Source organism: Lepisma saccharinum, chromosome 27 (assembly GCF_977018435.1).
Source record: "Lepisma saccharinum chromosome 27, izLepSacc3.1, whole genome shotgun sequence".
Lineage (NCBI taxonomy): Eukaryota > Metazoa > Arthropoda > Insecta > Zygentoma > Lepismatidae > Lepisma > Lepisma saccharinum.
This window is the reverse complement of record NC_139255.1, coordinates 41632291-41647253: the sequence shown is the minus strand read 5'-3', so window position 1 is coordinate 41647253 and position 14963 is coordinate 41632291. Positions and strand designations below refer to the sequence as shown.

Here is a 14963-nt window from a genome sequence, read left to right as displayed (position 1 = left end):
TAGTTCGCCGCACCTATTCATTTTATATAAGAGCCTCTGAATGTGAGAACCCGCTCTCAAAACATCAGACGAATATGGTTTAAAGTGAGACGTCATTTGCGGCAGCGTATCCCATACTACAAATTGGCCGTTGTTTTACCTTACGTAATGAATCCTGTAACAATGCTGGATTTTCGTGTGGATTATTTTACTTCTATGAGTTTGCAATGCTTTCTGCATGCACGTGGTTTTGTTTACAGAAGGTCTCAGGGTTGGTGATTTGAACTTTAGGAAAATCACATGTTTCTATAAAACTAGGAAAATCATATGACTCTACCCCATTAACCAACAAAAATTTATGAGTGGATGCAAATATTCTAACAGTTATATTTAGTGGTTTTTATTTTATTTTATCTGCGATGTTTCGTATCTGCAAGCTGGAAAAACCAGTGTGCCTAGGAGGAATTAAGGATGCAAGAATAGAGTGACTTAGCCATGTGAGGTTGTGTTAGATTATTTTGCATCTTACAACAAGTGGTTATGCGAACCTTTAAGAAGAACACAAGAGTGACACATAGTAGCATGCACCCTTACTAGAAATTTCTGAAAAATTATTTTAAAAATTGAAATCACGTGGGAAATATGAACTTCAAAAAGTTGATAAGTTGTAACTTTATTGTTTCATAAGTTGCACAAGCCAGAAAATTAATGTATGAAATTTCTCACTTACAAAAAATATAAATAAACACTACATAACAAAATTTTTGACAAAATACACAATCCCTTTGGTAACAGTATTTTAATTAACAATTGTAATATACTTTTGAAAAACAATACCTCTCCATACACAACATATTGTTTAACAATTTTAAATAATCATCTGTGATGCAAATTTCATTTAACATGGAATCAAAAATTACGTAAATTCGCCAGTACACTGGGATGATAAAAGTATTATTAAGTAGGTATGTACGTATTTAATGTAACATATTTTGCACTGGACTAGTTCCAAATTCTAGTGCCATGATAACAATGAAATTGATTATATAGAAAAAGATAAACATCATCTAGAGAACAAGAAAATGAATTCTCAGTCAAAATTCAGAAGTTTTTATTTTTATCCTATCCAAGCTCACAAATCATCATACGATCGATTCAAGAAATAATATGAACTAAAAGATTGGATCTCTTAATATTACTCCACAACCTCATTATGAGGAAAAATCATCAAGAAACTTTCTAACATTCTGTTATTTTTCTACACATCGAGAATACAGAACAGTGAGGAAAAAGGAAGAGAATACGTATATATGGGAATTTTCCTTGATAGATAAAGTTTGGAATAGTGCAGGAGCAAAAGTTTAAAAAAGGGGAAAGGGGGGAATGATCTTAAAGAATGATCAGAAGAAAATATTTACCAGCGATATCTAATCAATAGTATGTACATTCCAATTAAAATTATTATTAATAAATACAAAGATCTATAAATTTTTAGATACAAAGTAAAAAAATGTTAATGCAATGCTTGCCCACCTGCATACCACAACAGACATAAAAAAAGTGAAAACTTTTTTCCTCTTATTTATAGACCATAAAAAGAAAATCAGGAATTGAAAACTGTACAAATCAGGAATGTACTAACACAAAAAAAAAAAACGAATGATCATAATCATATAATCCTAATAAATATATGTATCAACATTTTTTTTTTGAATAAATAACTGGCAAACATTATTGACTAATAAAACCCACACTTAATACCAATTTACGTTTACATATAGTACTCCATAAGCCGAAATTAATTCTAAATGCTACATCAATAGTTACAGTTTGAAAAATATCTCTGATATCTTTGAAAATTGGGCTGTACAATTATCATATTGGTTATATAGGGTAACTATAAAAGATAGACAATTTCAATGTTATCCAAAACCTTTAAACAGATAGACATGGAATAAGATGGGTGGGATGAAAGTTTTTATGATTGCAGTTGCTTGTGACGTCAGCATCACGTGAGCGCCCATCTATGCAAAATGGCTGCTACTCTGGTAGAGAAGGTTTCTTTGCACGCCGGAAAACAAACACTGTTACTGTTGTACAGCAGCATTTTAAAACATGTTGGTAAACCTCCGCAAACAAGACTGGAGCAAGAATTTCACAATGCAAATGGAAAACTTATGTTGTGATTGTTGACGAGGACATGCTCCAGTGTCTGAAACAAATTGGATTAATCGTATTGATATCTTGTGTGACAAAGGGCTCACACATAGAACATCTGTAAGTTAGGCATACAAGCTTAGACATATACTTAAAAAACGTATGTACTTTTGACTCTTTCAATAATACTTTGGTTTCTATAAAGCACTGAAAAATGACTATTTCTTTTTATTCTAAAACCCTGTGTATGCTGTGAAAATGCAAGGATAAATAGGAACATTGCAAAAATATACAGAATTGTATTTTAAATAACAATGAGCAAAAGAGTGTTATGCTCTATCAGTGATCATCCAGACACAAGTTTCTATAAGCGTATGGATTCACCATTCTACCTGGATTACTTTCACACAATTAAACGACCATAAAAATTCCACCCCAAGAGAATAAATAACTAGAGGTGCAGAAGTGTAAGTTATAACGAATACATAACTAAATTATGCACTTTACACAGAACATAATATATTTGTTTTTGTATGTGTTATATTAATATTGAAGGGGGAATTACAGAAATAAGACTTTACTTTGATTCCACTTCTTTTTTCAGTCTTCTCAAATTCAGGTGTTTCCGGTCATAATATTCCTCACAGTGTTGTCAAAGTTTCTGTAATGCACAAGCACAAGGAATTTTGTTACAAAAATAGGCTTTATATTAATAAAAACTAATCACACTATGGTGTACAAGAATCACATTTATTTCAGTGATTCTGTGATGTCAATATCACAACTACAGGGACTCCCAAAATATGATTACCAAGTTTAAATGGAGATAACACTACACTGAGTGCACAAAATGTAACAAAACCTTAACAATGTACTTGCCGATTGTTGGAATTTGGTTTAAATCTGTGGTCATTTGTCTTTGCAGAAGTATAGAAGATGACAGACCAGAAGAAATAGATGGCTCCCTGGTAGTAGTTGCACTACTGTGTCAGTGTTGGACAATTGAACAAAAACAAACATGTTAAAAAAGCCTATTCAAAGGAATCAGTGGAAGTTGGTGGGAGCTGTAACTCCCCTTGGGCCCAGTATTTCTAAAAAAACAAAAAATGTCTAAGGCAGAAAAAAGATGGGAAAATCAGGATTGAATACTAAAAAATATGCACCCCCCATTTTGAAAATCCTGGGCACGCCACTGAAAGGACTGATCAATAATTGGCATAGAAATACACAGTAACCATCAAATTGTCACAACAGATGTGTATTTCTTCTATTGCAAGATCCTGATACATCTGTCTGCCATTTCCATTTTCCAACATTCTGTTCTGCTACTGTGAAGTCTGGTTTAAGTCTACTTCATGCACAGATAAACTAATTGGGACTGGATCCAAACCACTATGTGCCTCCACCGGGTATCAAACTCAGGCACCCTTAATAAGAAGGCGACAAAGTTACCACCATGCCATCAGGGTTTCACTGCATCAGATCAATCTGTGCTGCTTTGACATGCTAGTAACCAAGTTTAAATATGTACGCTTTAAATGCTAAACCAGATGTGATACTCAAGAGTGTAGTTTATTCAACACTGTACAGGATAAATGAACAAATATAAGATAAACAACATCTTTATACAGGGTGTCTCATCTAACATTGAGACCTAAAATATTTGGTGAACAACAACAAATATTGAAAAACTGCTTTCGCAAATATATAGGTGTGAGAGGGGCTCATGAAATTAGTGGACACAATACGTTCAACTACTTTTTTTATATAGAAACCCCATTTTGTTTTCAGCTCGTTTGAAAGTACGGAAAAAATCATTAAGAATGGCTTTTGTTACATTGAAATACGTCAAGTAGTTCACAAGTAATTGTAACCTGAAGTTGAGTGTGAAGGCTCTGCCTGTTGGCAGAGCCGAGCGCAAATGCCGTCGCACATACAGCCTGCACGCTTGTACTGCATTTTTCCTACACTCGCCACAGATAAGTATCATCCCGGCCTTTTCAGAGTCTGAAAATACAATTTGTCAGCAACAGTTCTGACGTACGTACACTATCACAAAAGTCTTGTTAATTAGTGCACTTTGTTACGCCCTTGCTTTATTTGATAAATTTGATAAATCAATTTGAAGGAAAAAATGTATAAGTTTCAAAGTTGAAAACTTAAAGATTTGTCATGACCAAACGAGAAGAGTTGATTGTTCCAATGTACTAAAAATTATGACGTAAATAAATGAATGCCAATTAAAAATTAGAAAGATGTTAATGCACTAACATTTATGCATGTAACTGATGGCGGAATGTTTAAAATTTATACTTTTTAATTAACAGTTATTTGTTAACTCAGAAAGATGTACCAGAACATTTTAGATAATTTGTCAGTGTTTACTTATGTACAAACTATACATTTTATTGTAACGCGCAGTTGTTGGAACGCAACAACTTTCCTAAGCACAACGCATAATATGCAGAAGAGTAACATGTTTGTTACGATACACGGATGCCGTCAAAAGGGGGATATGCATGTTACGACACACGAATCAACTTGTGAGAATGTTTGTTTCAAGCGTCAATTTCAGGTTACAATTACTTGAGAACTACTTGACGTATCTCAATGTAACAAAAGCCACTCTTAATGATTTTTTCCGTACTTTCAAATGAGCTGAAAACAAAATGAGGTTTCCATTAAGAAAAACTAAGTTTGTGTTGAAAGCCATATTTCCTTACGTAGCTGAACGTATTGTGTCCACTAATTTCATGAGCCCCTCTCACACCTATATATCTGCGAAAGCAGTTTTTCAATATTTGTTGCTGTTCACGAAATATTTCAGTTCGCAACGTTAGATGAGACACTCTGTATATACAATATCAAGGAAAAGTGCAATTTATTTCAATTCCCAAATCCAGGCAAGTACAAAACATTTGATTTTTCATTACTTTTCCAAGCCATTGAGAATCCTGAAACTGCTTACCGTATATTCACTCCTGTTAGATTCCATAAATTTTACAATTGAACAGATCTGTATATTGTTATATTAGGCACAACAAATTTGCAATATTATTATATTAGGCAATAGGTGATAGGCACGGTGGCATATGTCGGCAAAAAGACGAAAACGTCCACCAGACAGATACCGTGTGTTGTTGCATTCCAAGGCTGTGTCTATCACCTATTGTCTAACGTAACAATATTCCAAACTTTATGTGAGGAGTGTATAAATAAGTATTCTACAGGTTACACCAACATTACTTTGCTTTAAGGGCCTACAGAAAGTTAATCAAGGTAGACAAAGCAACATGCATTAAACGCAAAACGAAGCTGAAGGCAATGCAAATGCAGATAGATCAACGATTATTAACTTATTACATTTACATATAAACTTACTTTGAAACTATTGGATCCCCAGGAATGTAAAATGGGTTGCACACAACGTCTGTGTAAACGCTATGCAGCTTACGAAACATCTGAAATGAAGTGGTTGCATGAAAGAATTAAGAGATGCAAATAAACATTTAACACTTTATAATGACAACTGATTGGGAATGAGACTAACCAAGGAGTAATATAAATTACTTTTCAAAATAAGCAAATTCTTCACATCACCCAATTAAATTAAATTCTACACAAAGTAAGTGATCAAATACATTAAAGAAATGTTGTGATACTATGACTTATCACCACAATGAATTAAAGATGCTTAAAATAATAACAGTGTGCTTACCATTCGTACTTCATTGTCTCGAAGGGATGTATTAGAAGATTCAACTACAACAATAAACTTGATTTTTGTATTTGTCACGTAACCAAATCTAAGTGCAGTTAAGGAAAGTTTGAAAATAATTTGGTATTGTTTAAAGAAAGACCCAGCTTCAAAACATAGCACAACCTTACACACTGACTCCCAATGAGAGCCTGTAGTTTTCACTGTTCAAAGGATGCCACTGAGTGTGGTGTTGCCACGTTTCAGGTACATATTTACTCCGTTGAATAAAAATCTGTATAAAATTGGTTTCGCAGTGTGAATTGGTAATGATAACAGATTTTAAAAATAGATGCAAAGAGCTTCAAAACAAGATATATTAGGCGCATCCAGAAAGTTAGTTTCCCTGTGGTCGTGCACAAAAAAAAAACATTATTTCATTCAATGATTTATTGCCACAGATACAGCAATTGTCCAGTTACTTGTCAACGTAATTCCTGCCGGAATTCAGGCACTTGTCATAGTGTGGGACCAACTTCTGTATACCTGTGTCGTACAAGTCCGCCGCCTGGGTGCCGAACCACTGTGCTGTCTGAACCTCTTCGTTGCTGTGAAAATATTGACCGGACAGGAACTTTTTCAGGTGCAAGAACAGGTGGTAATCACTGGGAGCGAAATCCGGGCTGTACGATGGATGATCGAACACCTCCCAACCGAAGCTGTCCAGAAGGGCTGCAGTGCAGTGCACCTAGCAATATGCAGCTTCGCATTGTCTTGCAGCAAGATCACCCCGGCACTCAGCTTACCACGTCGCTTATTCTGAATGACTTGTCGCAATGTCACCAGTGTTTCACAGTAACGGTTAGAGTTCACAGTCTCACCTCTGGGCAGAAACTCGATGAGCAGAATGCCTTGTCTGTCCCAGAACACCGTGCACATCGCATTTCGCGCCGACACAGTCTGTTTGCTTTCTGGGATGCTGTATGCAAACCACATTTCATCCCCTGTGATGATCCGGTTGAGAAAATCGACATCATCATAGTAACGCTGCAGAAATGTCAGTGCCGTGCCCATGCATTTTCCTTTGTGTTTGGGCGTCAGTTGTTTCGGCATCCACCGGGCACACAATTTCCGGAACAAGAGGCATTTGGTAACAATGTCGTGCAACAACGACCGAGAAATCTGTGGGAAATGGCTGCTGAGTTCCGTGATTGTGATGGGACGATCCTCCAATATGCGCTGCTGCACCTGGAGTTCAAACTCGAGTATCTATAAAAATGGGGAACAAAATTGAACTTTTTTTTTTGGCACACAAGGAAAAATACCTGATCCTAATAGAACTTTTCACACTGAATTCAAATATGTAAGTAGTTTTCTGCATCACCCACAGTTTTTTTGTGACATGCAGGTTAAGTGTGAAATAGTTCTGTGTATCTTTACATATATGCATGACACTATTCAACTTAACTACGAGAGCTATTTTTATTTCAACCTCCGATAGGGCATGAAATCAAAACCACAGTGAATAGCAAAATGGGTTTATTGACAAAAGTTATGTACAGGTATAATCTACTTTTCAACGTAGAAGATTCAGACATTTATTGTACCGAAGCACCAGCTTCCCAATACCCTCTGCAAAAAAAGTGCCGCCTGTCTGTTGTGACAGGTCTGCACGGTGTCCCAAGGCTGCTCCTCATTGGCGTGGAAGCGCCATCCTCCAAACCACTTCTTCATTGCCAGGAAAAGGTGGAAGACTGGGGTGTAGTGATCAAACACTTCCCATTGGAATAGTTGAAGAACGTCTTGGGTTGATAGCATGCCTGTCAGTTTGTTCTGAATGGCTCTGCGTAGTGTGCGCAATGTCTCAAAGTATGCAGCCGCACTGATTGTGGTCCCGGGCTCCATAAAGTCAACCGGTAACACACCTCACACTTGGCGGGAGAGTCGATTGTAGCAGACATCTCCACGTGCCCATCGCTCAGCTTCAACTGAAGCGTTGGCCTTGGCAGGGGGGGACTTATATCACACTGTGTGACGCCCCTAGCGTCTTATGGGCCACCTGGCAGCGTCATCGGAGGTTGAAAAAAAATAGCTCTTGTAAAATGTGAGAGTTGTTGATTTCCTTCTGTATTTTGCAACTGGACATCCCTCTTCAGCATCAATAGTAATCAGCAAGAATTATTGCATTCCACTGTCCCTGGCACCTCTTTCCCATGACAGAAATGTATTGGTGGAAACTATCCCCACGTTCGTAACTGACGGCACCAAGATTGTCAGGGAAGAAATACAGGTGAGATTCAAAGAAATGTATTTTGAGGGATAAATTACACCCCATATATTTGTGTGACTGTTACAGTTCACCCACAATCTAATGGTAGTTCGAGCTTTTCGATTTCCTAAAATGTCTATATAGCTACACAATGCTTTTAAATTAACTCCATGCTGATCTTTCACCTTCAAATTTTTTATCCCTTATCAAAGCTCCAATTTGGGAGCACACAAAAATTCCTTCCTTGATTTTAGCATCACTAACGCAAGGAAATTTTTCCTTCAAATAATGAAACTCGGCACCATTTTTGTCCATCACCTTAATAAAGTTTTTGAAAGGCCCTAACTTGATATGAAGTGGAGGAAGAAGAAGAATCATACCAGAGTTCACTAGTGAGGGTTGCACAACATTTTTCTGTTGAGGTGTACGAGATTCAAGTTTTGGCTATTCTTTCGTGATGTAGTGATTATTATTCCTGTCCCTGGAGTCTCATTCGCACAAGAAACAGCAAAATTTAGTATAGATGTGCTGTGAACCCTTTAACAATGCAATTACTTATAATTCGCAATACATAATCCAACAATACTTGTCATACTGAATTTTTTTCTAACAGCATTTTCATATCTTCATATGTTTCATGTTAGTTGCACAAACTAAAGGCACAGAAGGGAATTTGTTCCCATTGTGCAAAAAAGACAGCCTTCAAACTAGTTTTCAAGGAATCAGTGAACAGTCTCCACGTTGTTGTTTCATGTTCATGATCAAGTAAATCCATCACAGCGCAAATATTATTACAGTACACCATATTGTTTTGTTCAGAATAAAAATCTTAAAACTCTTCCTGTCGGTTATGAAAGAAACATACTTTCGTGTCTTTCTGAAGAAGATTCCAGCCTTTCAGCCAAGATCTCAGAAGTTCGGCCTGTTTCTTTCCAAATTTCAAATTCAAACAAGGTTGTTTAAGGAAGAGGCTTCGAAAGTACAACCTTAGTGACAATGAAGTTAGACCAGTCACAAATATAGGAGTGCATTGTGAAACAAGGAGAACACATGCATATGCTGAACATATTTTATTCAGCAGGCTACAGGGAACAAAGGAAAACATAAATTTCCACTGCAACGCAGCAATGTATGGTGTCCACACAAAATAAAACATTTTCGTCCATCTACACGTGACATTGAAGTTCAACCACTGTTAGAGGGGATCCTGTTTACCATGGTGTGACGCCGCCCCGTCGGCGAATAACTGTGGCAATGCGTCGGGGCATGCTGCGGACGAGTCGTTCAAGGTATTCCACATCGATGCGGTGCCATTCGTCCTGCAGGCAGGCAATAAGAGCAGCCACTGTCGTGGGTCCCCTCTGTTGCACACGTCGCTTAATAACATGCCACACATTCTCAATGGGCGAGAGGTCGGGACTCGATGGTGGCCATGGCAGAGTTCGCTAGTGATGGCGAGTCAACCATTCTCTTGTCAGCCGCGCTGTATGAGGCCTGGCATTGTCGTGTTGAAAGATGAGACGCCGCCTGTGGAACAGGTGCCTTCGCACTGTGGGAAGATGCCGCTCCAGTATGTGTATATAGGCGTGTGCATTCACAATGCCCTCACAGACGTGTAGTGGGCCAACCCCAGATGCCGTCATGCATCCCCATACCATCACTGACGCAGGTTTCTGTACCCGACGTGCATAACATTTTGCTTCATTCTGTTCCTCCTTCCGACAAATGACTGTTTTCCGTATTTTCCCGTACACAACATTGAAAATGGATTCGTCCATCCACAAAACCCTGTTCCACTGCCGAAATGTCCATCCCCGGTACATTCGTGCCCACTGTAGTTGATTGCCTTCGTTCAACATGGAAAGGAAGGGTTTACGTTTCACCTTGTACACTCGGTAACCGCATCGCTGTAGGTAACGGCGAATGGTTCTGGTTGACACTTCAATGTGAAAGTGTTCTCGAGTCCACAGTCGTAATTCGGCCACAGAAACATTGTTGTTGGTCTGGATATAGTGCCTAAATATCCATAGGTCACGCACACTCAGCAGGCGTTTTCGACCGGGGGCCTTACCTGGCTCTGTAGTACCCGTATTTTGGTGGTGTTTGATGATGCAGTGGATGGTTGACTTGGGTAAGTTCAGTTGGCGCCCTATATCCCGTTCACTGAGTCCATCCCGTTGCAACTCCACCACTCTTCTCCTCACAGTGTTGTCAATATGTTTGCTCCTGGCCATGGTGATGATGCACTGCGGTTCCTCGGTGCACAGCACGCGCTTATATACGGCGGACTCCCTTATCGTGTCCGTGACGTCATGCTTCCGTCGAATGCGCCACTATCTGGAATTTTCCGTATGGGTCTGGTGCCTGGTCGAAGTTCAATGTCACGCGTATAGTTCCCCGTTTTCGTTCTTTACGTGACCTTGGGTGCAACATGCTGGGATCACGATTCTTGCCTTCTCACACGCCTCCTCTTACACACATGCGTCACTTCTGCGGGTCACCCATTCCACCGCCTAAGCCTCTGTGCATTTAATCACGTATTCCTTTCTGGTCGAACTTCATTGTCACCAAGGTTGTAGAATAATCTTTATCCTCATTTTGAACTTCGGTAGCTGCCTCATGTTCCTATTCATGTATTAGATGTGTAGGGGGATGTGGTACTGGTAAGTAAGTTCTCACTGTGAGGTACTAGCTTCATAGGAGATGATAAATTTGGATACCTTATTTGCATTTTCTACTTATTCCTTTTAACTACATAATACATAAATAACAGTCTGATGAATTATCTCATGGTTCAAGCCACACCATTTCATTTCCATTGAAGTCGCATCAAATACAATGTTCACCTCCCCCCCCCCCTTCAATGTGATTCAGCCCTCCCCTGAAGTAAAATCCCGAGTGTGTCATTGTGCGTTCGTAAAGGTTTGTGCCGACCTTCTGTTCAAAATCGTTTAAAATATTGTTTTGCATACATTACTTATTACAGAAAAAATACATAAAATTCTACAAAAAGAAAATACTTAAAACATGTCATTGTACAAAAACTGTGGGTGATGGAAAAATTCTGAGTACATATTTGAATTCAGCGTAAAATTTTACATTAGAAATACAATGTTAGAGTTAGTTAGTTAGAAACACGATATGTTTCAGAGGCCAAAAACTGTTCCCCAGTGAAATTTTTAATCTCAAAATCCCTTCAAGCCACAAGCGAAATTTCAGAAGTCTAAGCTGACCTCCACACTAGAGTGATTAGAACAGCATGCTAAGACTCCAGAGGTAGCGGGTTCAAATCCTCGCCTGGTCATGGGTACTCTTTGTGAGTGTCCATTCATCAATTTCATCACATCATCATTTAGAGTAGTGGAAATAACTGTGGAAGAAAGTCTAAAGCAGTGTAGCACAGATGAAAGCTTCACTAAGTAATATTTACTGGAAATAGTGTAATTGGAAGAGTAGCAAGCAGCAGTTTCTCAAGCATGGAGTACTAGCAGATTTTCACGCGTTTTCAAGCGTTCTAGAAAAATGGCATTTTGGGCAGTGAGGAAGCAGGTGCTACAAAACTTATATTTTGTTACAATATGTGCTCATTGGGAAAAGATTTAACTGATATCCCCACGAAACTTTTTCCAGTAACGTTAGGGTAAGAAAGTATCTTGAATTTTGTTTATGTATGGTAGATTAACTAATTTTAGCCTTCTGACCAGTACATTATGAAAGGGTAGCCACACGAACCATTTCCGGTAAGGTTAGGCAAGCTGGTAACAGTTTCATAGATCGGAGACACATTAAAATCGAATATTTTGTGTTTCGCATGGTTCGTACTTACTATTTGTGTATTGCGGAACATAGTTCAAGGTGCCATTATGCTTTTTACACGAAAACAAACGCAATTTTTCACATCCTGAGTGCTTTTTTTTATTCCTTTCCTCGCTTCCGGAACACACAATATGGCGGGCACATCTTGACTCACGTTGTGGCTATTCAGTGTTTCAACCTTCTTCACCCAAAAATACCTACTATCGTGTTTGTCACCGGTGGAAATTATACATTATGCATGGGTAGCTGACGGATAGCCCACGAACCATTCACGGATAGCCCCACGAACCATTTCTGATAAGGTTAGGTTAGGTTACCTTAGGCAAGCATAGTAAAAAAAAGGGGGGTTGAAACACTGACAGGGGCTTACATCATCAAACGTACACAGCATCCGGTTGTCGTAGGGCAAACAAATGAAAGCAATGACAATTGTGCATCGGTGAGGTATTTCTCTTGAAAAATACATGATTTCCCGGTCAAATATATTCCACGATGAAAGAAAATACCTCGACGAACATTGTAAACCTTGGAGAAACTCATTTCCGTAAGTAGTTTCTTGAGTAAAATTGAAGAAATGTGTCTCCAATGTATGAAACTGTTACCGGCAAGCTTAGTTAAAATTTTGTTCGTAAAACAATGTGATACAGTTTTTTTTTTTTTTTTTTTTTTAAAAAAATCTCAACTTACTTCAGCTTTTGCCACGATTTCCAGACGTGACCCCCACATTTTAACAACAGATTCGTGATTATAAGGCCAAATTTAGTTAGTATACCAAATATTAACAAAATTGGAGACATTCTCTATACTTTGCCTTACTAATTTACTCCCAGGATATTTATGTTCAAAAAATTCACAAAGGCAACAATAAACAAAGGAATGTGTTTATTCACAAGCATTGCATGACTCCTTTTCTCTCTCTCTCCCTCACCAAAAAATTAATGCATTAGTTAATGACCAAAATAATCATCTCTAATTCAGAATTACCACCACACCACAAAACTGGACAACATTATATTTTCTCCAAGGATTGGTACAATTAAAAGTGCTTTACTATACATAAATAATTATCTAAAAATGAAATTGAAAAATATACATTTTGGAAGATCAAACCTGATTCCCTAACCTTGGCACTGACATCTTGCATGTGTATGTAGTCTAACATTTACACCTAAATCAATAATCATATATACAATAACAACACAGATTATGATATTCTATTTTGTTCTCTGTAATAACCTATACTTTGCCTTACTAATTTACTCACAACAGAGATTATGCTAATACAATCATTGTATACCCATTTTACAGATGAAAAAGGATACACTCTATGCTCCTCTGTTGAATATAGGAGTCCAAGATAAAGTTCTCTGACATCCCCACTTGCTTTACCAACAGCAGATAACTTTTCTTCTACAACATCCAAGGATGTGTGGATTGTGTAGTGAAATTGCAGCTCCAGATTTGGGTTTAGACATGATATGTATTTTGGTGAATTCTGAAAACACAAGTAAGGACTAGTTAACAGTTCAAAATGACTGATGTTATTTAGTTATCACACACTACCAAATTTTATATCACATCTGTAGCGAGACTGTAACTCTTTATAAAAATAGGTATTTAGGAAGTGTAATCAATAACATACAACAGTAAAGTGAGCCCAATAGCATCCCACAAAAGAGAAATAAATATCACTTTCATCTCGTACTCGCAATATTCATTATCATCTTTAAAGTAAAAAAAAATATTTATTGCACATCAACTTATGGTAGAAAATATATAAAAATTATAATGTTAATAATCCTCTTTCTAATATGTTATAAAATCTATTACAAACATTTTACCGCTTTGTGTAGTATTTACAGCAGCTTGAAAATAAAACGTGAGTTCATACATTCTTCTGGTAAAACCAATCAATTTTGTTGCATTACGTGTTGACAATCGATTGATGATTGATTACAAAAGCTACGTTTATTGTTACTACGAAAAGAATGGTTTTTACTGAATCTGTTACGTTTGGAAATAAAATAAAAGCAAAATCAACGTGAAATTACAATTGTTTCCATACCTCTTTTCCAATCACTGCCACGCATACCGCCATGATTTCCAGCTGATCAGTCTTTCGATATTTGGTTTATGTTTGTTTTGTTTACCACTGGAAAGGGAGATGACTGGAGTCGACGGACAGCCGCCGGACAGGTCCTCGTATTTTTTTCTCCCTCGGTGCAGATAGTTCACACATTCACCGTAGATGTCTCTGTCCGCCGCTGAAGTCTCCTGAACGGTAGCGTCATCGCAAGCGAAAATTCGAAACTAGTTCCTGGTAATTTGAATGACGATAAATCAATCAACTCTAGCACAGACATCAAATAAATTTCGAGCGGAGGGACGGGGTTGACTTAAATGATTTTTTAAAATTTTTATATGTAAATTATGCACAGTATTTTCCACTCTTCAGGAATTCTGGGGTCTCAAGTCGGCGATTATGTTGTCTCTTTTCATAGTTGACGCCGCTTTTATTTCGCTTTTGACTAATCGCGACGATGAGGATGAATTATGAATAGATGCAATTGACGAAAGAACATTGACACACACTCACTCCCAATGCCGCTCTCCAACTCCATTTTCATTAAAGTTGCTGCACAGGGATTTATCCAGCATTTTCCATTTGGGGTGTAAGTCCAAATTTAGGGGGAGTCCAAGGATAAATTTACAGCCAAAATCACCATAAATCGGGCATCTGTGAAAAATTTTAGGGGAGTGTTGATAAGTCACTGGTGCAGCAGATTGTGGATGTTACACTTGTATTATAAGATAAATAAATCCTGTTTTTCCTCCAAATTTGCCATATCTAAATTCACACCATAATATTTTTCAACAATTTTCATAACTCCTACACCATAGGCGTAACTTGGTGAGAACAAAGCGACTTTCTCGGTGATTTTTGTTCCTACGCTACGAGTCCTGTATTATATACTCAGTGGCGTACGCAAGGGGAGGTTACCGGGTTTAACCTCCCCCCTTGAGCTTTTGAAATATTATGGAAAA

The 14963-nt window shown here is 37.8% G+C and overlaps 1 protein-coding gene across 1 annotated transcript; it reads right to left on the bottom strand.

Moving 5' to 3' along the window:
- Positions 1-641: 641 nt before the first annotated feature.
- On the bottom strand, positions 642-14158 carry LOC145980066 (trafficking protein particle complex subunit 2-like protein). The gene is made up of 5 exons (XM_083113057.1): positions 13984-14158; positions 13241-13413; positions 5855-5942; positions 5518-5597; positions 642-2797 (listed from the first exon to the last, which is right to left on the bottom strand). Exons 1-5 carry the CDS (start codon positions 14014-14016, stop codon positions 2752-2754), a joined length of 420 nt encoding a protein of 139 aa, XP_082969183.1. The 5' UTR covers positions 14017-14158; the 3' UTR covers positions 642-2751.
- Positions 14159-14963: the final 805 nt, after the last annotated feature.

Coding starts and splice junctions, on each gene's coding strand:
- LOC145980066 (XM_083113057.1), bottom strand. CDS start 14,016: ATGGCGGTATGCGTGGCAGTGATTGGAAAAGAG. Junction 13,414..13,983: donor TGGCAGTGATTGGAAAAGAG/GTATGGAAACAA, acceptor TTGTGTTTTCAG/AATTCACCAAAATACATATC. Junction 2,798..5,517: donor GGGGATCCAATAGTTTCAAA/GTAAGTTTATAT, acceptor TGTGCATTACAG/AAACTTTGACAACACTGTGA.